Consider the following 5,337-nt stretch of genomic DNA (forward strand, 5'->3'; position numbering starts at 1 on the left):
CTATTTTACCTCATGTTTCAAATGAGACAAGAACTATAACAATTTAGTTGAAGCCTATGCACCTTTACTAATGATCGTATAAGTAATAATATTAGAGAAAAATGTTTTTGAGTTGTATAATTATCAAAATAAGAACTTAGAAAAGAGGGTATAACACATAAAGTGGAGGGGGTCTAGAATGTTATCTAGCGCGTAGTTAAATAATTAATTAAGACAACCGTTATTCGGTCTAAAACTAAATAATATTATTATTCTTATAATAATGCAAGGTTACTTCAATTAAACAAACACCAAGTCTCCTATTGGCACTTCTCAACTCGATCTCGAGAGTTTAGAAAACATGGCATTGATTACAGATTCGGAGCACCTCCGTATATCGCTTCAGGATATTAAAATAGCCACCAACAACTTCACTACACTTATTGGGAAAGGCGGATATGGATACGTTTACAAAGGAGAACTCTCACTTTTGGGGAAACTTACCACTATTGCGGTGAAGAGATTAGATGCTCATTTTGGTCAAGGGCTTAAAGAGTTTTTAAAGGAGATTCATTTTCTCTCCCGATATAAACATGAAAACCTTGTCTTGCTTCTTGGCTTCTGCGAGGAAGAAAATGAAAAAATCCTTGTTTATGAGCATGCAGAGCATGGAAGCTTCGATACGTTCTTACGTATGGATTCCACTTTGTGTCCCCTAACATGTAAGCAAAAGATTGAGATATGCATCGACGCAGCCTGCGGTTTGGACTATCTTCACAACCAAGTTGCAGAAAACTACAGAATTATTCATAGAGATATTAAGAGTGCAAATATTCTGTTAGACCATAGCTGGAAAGCCATGATTGCTGATTTTGGACTTGCCACTATAGGTCGTGCAAATGAAATTGACACTTTCCTCATTACTAACGTTTGTGGCACACCTGGCTATGTTGATCCCAAATATATTGACACTGGGATACTCACAAAAGAATCTGATGTTTATTCATTTGGAGTGGTATTGTTTGAAGTTTTGTGCGGGAAGTTGTGCTTTATGAATGTAAATGATAAACAAAAGATGCTTGCCCCCTTGGTCAAAAGCTACTATGAGAAAGGTAACTTACATGAGATTATTGATCCTTCTATGAAGCAGCAATTGCACTCGAATTCCTTGAATAAGATAGCCAAGATTGGGTACCAATGCTTGCTTAATGATAGAGAAAAACGACCCCAAATGGGCTTAGTGCTAAAGAATCTTAAGGAAGCATTGGAAGTGCAAGTAAGTTTGAATAAGTGTCCGATATAGTTACTATAATTATGTATTTATGTTACTTACTTGAAAATAATTGATTCAAACCGAACTTCGGGCATAACTCGATCAGTCTGAACCAAATTCGTTTTACTTTTTAAGACCCATATTTTTGGCTGGACAACTTTAACTTCATTAACGATAGAATACTTTTTCAGCACTCTACTGCGGACAGCAGCCAAGAAGATTCAGAGGCTGAAGATTCAACGATTTGGTATAGCATGGGAATTTCCATTGCCGAATACTTAAGTAAGTTTGATATTATTGTTTTTTTCAGACATGATTCATTCGTTGTGGTATGCCAACCTTATGAAGTATCCATGATCCGCACGAGGTGTATCTTTGTAGGGTGGGGCATTGTTACGTTATAAGCACGTTACAAACACACCATTATATAATGTTTAGTTTTAGTCAGTTACAAAGGTTCGTCTAGAACTACCGCAACAAGTCAACAGCCCTCGTAAATATATACTCGTCACAACGTAAATCATATATTCCTATATTTCATTTGATATTTAGTTTATCCTTCTCATTTTAACTGCAGTCATGTATATATGCTGCACACGAAATGTACAGTTCCAAATAATGCATTTTTCAAGTTTCATATTTTGTTTTTTGTTTTTTTTTTTAAGAATAAAATCATTATTTATAAATATGTACAAGTCACATGTCTGTTGATTATATTGATAATGTATAATTTTTTTTTTTTTTTTTGTTATAATCCAACTACAATATATAGAAACATAGATATTACATTAATATAGCAGGTAGGCGGGCAACAAGCTGCGCCGCCACCCCTTTCTGAATTGCAAACCCTAACCTGCTAAAGACATACCCCTGCCCCTTTGGAGTCGACACATTGCTATGCACAATGTGCTATACACACATTGCTATTTTGTTTTTAAATAATGCATATTGTATTGTTAGATTAAACAGTTGAAAAAAATCTATCAAAGATAAATATATATCCATGCTTCCTTTAATACATATCAGTTATTTTTTGTTGCCAAAATCAGTTAAGGCTCGCAACATATTTGGTGAACCAATCCGGAACAACACAATGGTCCAAATGCGACTAGCCCCCACTAGAGAAAACAAGGCACAAGTAGCCTACAAAATGATGAACAAGGGTAACAAATATGATAATGCCCTGCGTTTTGTGAAGGACCTTAAGGCACAATGGGGCAATGGGATTACAACCCTTTGTCTTCTTTACAACGCAACAGGCGAAACAATGACATACACTACAAGCCGCAACTGGTTTGGTGACATTGGGCCATCACCATACCCCACAATTATTCTGAATGGACAATGGGGTGCATATTTGCACACAAAAACCCCACAGGCGCCAAGTGGATCTGCTGCAGCTGTTGTGTACCGCGGAAAATACACAGACAATGCTTTTTGCGACCGTATGATTACATGGTCAATCCCATGGCAAAGATTCACCCAAGACAACGCGGTATGTAGTTAAGTATCAATACTAGAAAATGAGTCATTTTCTTAAGGCGGTTTTCTTTGAAAAACCTATTTTCTAGTGATTTTTCTACAAAAAGCGACGAGGAAAAAACACATGTTGGAAAAATCATTCCCGTATTCTTTCCAACAACATTTCATGCAATTTTTACAAAACTAAATTGTTGCAAAGTTTCTATAATTTTCCTACAAAACGTATTTTATTTAATTATTTATTTATTTTTCTAATATGCTACAACTTTTCAACAGAAGTATAATACTATAGATAACACAAACAGTTATATTTATAATGTTTTCCAACATTTTTCCTTCAAAAATAATAAACATGATTATATTGATAAATATATTTTCTATTGGAGGAAGTTAGCAACAACTTTCCTACAAAAAATCATAAAGTTGTTATTATGTTGCAATACTATAGCAAAATCATTTCTTTTTTTTTTAATGAAAATGTATGAAATCTGTTGGAATTAAATGTCGTAGGAAAATAAGCGGCTTTTAGTGTCGTATGTTTGCAATTTAGCTCCATCAAGTATTTAAATAACTAAATCAATTACCATCAACTTCCGTAATCAAATAATCTCTTTCTTTAAACGGATGAAATGACATATTTCCATGGTGGGGATTATTTATTTATTTTGAAACAAACAAATATTATCAACTCAAATTTTACATCACAGGCCTATTGTGAGATCAAAGAAGTCGGGCAGTTTGATGGTGCTGTTTGGGATGCAATTTATAACAGAACACCATATGCAGGGAGAGAAAGCAGTGCGACTTGGAAGGAATGTTATACAAGGGTCACGGTCGAAAGTGACACGTCCCCTATATATAAAGCCATTTTCACACGCGTTGATGCTGTTGTTACATTTGTCTAGGCTTACTCACACATGTTGTGCGTGTAGGGATCTTCAAATCGAATTTTTTATGTACGTTTGTTCTGTGTGTGTTCACAGTGCTGCCAAACATTGGTTTATGATCATCAGTATTGTTGGTCATATTCCTAAAAAATAACAGAATCAATTTTAGGTAAGGGAGTTTAGGTTGATCACTAGTCTATGGAAGAACCAAAAGGACTAGGGTGTGTGAAAAAAATTAAGTTGAGGTGATGTTGTATTGCAACCTGCATGATGCAGGTTGTAAAGTTCTATTTCACTCAGTTTATTGACCATTGTATTATATTGTTTGGAATAAAGTGGCGCAGCAGAACAACACACGAACAAGCACACACGATTATACACGTAATAAACAAAAAAAAAATAACGATAAACACGACACAAGAATTTTACGTGGTTCGGTCCCAATGGGGGACCTACATCCACGGGCTGCAACTAGGTTTTTTCATTGATTAGGTGCGAAGATTACAATTACATAGCGAGGGTATATATAGATATAAAACTAGGGTTAAAAGCTTAATTAACAAGAAACAATAACGGGCCAAGTCATTGTTCTCCTTGTCACCAATTTGAGCCCAAGCCCAAAACTAGCTCAAAGCCTTCACAAATCCTAACAATCTCCCACTTGAAGGCTTTGCAAGAACCGCAACAGCCATCCAAACAAAACCCTATGCCTAATAACTCAAGTAATCTTCAATAACAGAGATCACCAAACCTCCAGTTCCAAGAACAAGCTAAAACTTCAACAACAGAAGTTTTCCAAGCCTCCAATTCTTCATGAACAAGCTAAGATTTCAATAATCCAATCCACCTAGTTGTAGTGCCCGACCTTTGCATCAGTTTCTCGGAGGCCTATTGAAGCACCCCCAGCTTCAATATGATCATCACATACCCAATCATGGCAAAACCAGCCAATGATTCATCTTCAAACTCAACCAGCACCTACTTACTCACACAACTGGCTCCAGATACTTTCAGAAGAAAGAAACTCTCCTAATAGAGCAAGCACCAAGGAGAGAATTTCCATTCGGAATACAGGTCTCAAAACCCCAACGTCACTGTGTAACTGAACCTTAACACCCTTTGCTCCCATTGTTACCAAATCCCCGTCAAAGTTAAAACCTCCGAATACGCTCAAGCTGACATCCTCGTGGATCCAGGATTCATGCTTGCAATATGAATCCACTTAGCTCTACCCGATGTAGCGAGCCAAGACTTTTACGACTCTAGAAAAGTCTTCAATAATAGATTCACTGAAGTATGTAACAAGAAAAGTCTTCACTGCCTTCCACTGAGTCCCAATGCATCACCACCGACACATTCTCAGAAGCATAACTTACCTTCTATGGACATAGACTCTAAAAAAATGTCACACACCTTTATGCAGCACCACTAAGTCAAACTATGCTCAGCTACCACTGTTTATGTTATCCCAAACCCATGCCAAAACAACACTCATGAGTCGAATCTCCACCCGTACTTCCCCAGCGAAAACCTTCACCTAGTACCAGTACGAAGGATCCCTCTCAAATGTCAAACCACTGGTCACCATCGACCAATAATAACTTCATAGTTCCAAACTAGCTAATAGGCAAATGGTTATAACAACAATCGAACTTTCAACGGAAAGCAAGCGGTACCAAGGGTTCTATGACCGTACCCGATCAGTTAACGCAAACC

At 36.7% G+C, this 5,337-nt stretch overlaps 1 protein-coding gene across 1 annotated transcript; it reads left to right on the forward strand.

The window, feature by feature from the left end:
* The first annotated feature begins 286 nt into the window (after positions 1-286).
* Positions 287-3,640, forward strand: LOC143609113 (calcium/calmodulin-regulated receptor-like kinase 1). The gene is made up of 4 exons (XM_077083964.1): positions 287-1,255; positions 1,444-1,499; positions 2,279-2,747; positions 3,442-3,640. Exons 1-4 carry the CDS (start codon positions 341-343, stop codon positions 3,637-3,639), a joined length of 1,638 nt encoding a protein of 545 aa, XP_076940079.1. The 5' UTR covers positions 287-340; the 3' UTR covers position 3,640.
* The last annotated feature ends 1,697 nt before the right edge of the window (positions 3,641-5,337 follow it).

This window comes from Bidens hawaiensis, unplaced genomic scaffold (assembly GCF_021521415.1).
Source record: "Bidens hawaiensis isolate Kalapana, Puna unplaced genomic scaffold, B.hawaiensis_p1.1 tig00419492_1, whole genome shotgun sequence".
NCBI lineage: Eukaryota > Viridiplantae > Streptophyta > Magnoliopsida > Asterales > Asteraceae > Bidens > Bidens hawaiensis.

What these genes read in the sequence shown, in the direction of transcription:
- LOC143609113 (XM_077083964.1), top strand. Translation starts at nt 341, where the DNA reads ATGGCATTGATTACAGATTCGGAGCACCTCCGTATATCGCTTCAGGAT. An exon ending in AGGAAGCATTGGAAGTGCAA is followed by an intron (nt 1,256 to 1,443) that starts GTAAGTTTGAAT and finishes ATACTTTTTCAG; the next exon opens with CACTCTACTGCGGACAGCAG. An exon ending in GATTCACCCAAGACAACGCG is followed by an intron (nt 2,748 to 3,441) that starts GTATGTAGTTAA and finishes TTTACATCACAG; the next exon opens with GCCTATTGTGAGATCAAAGA.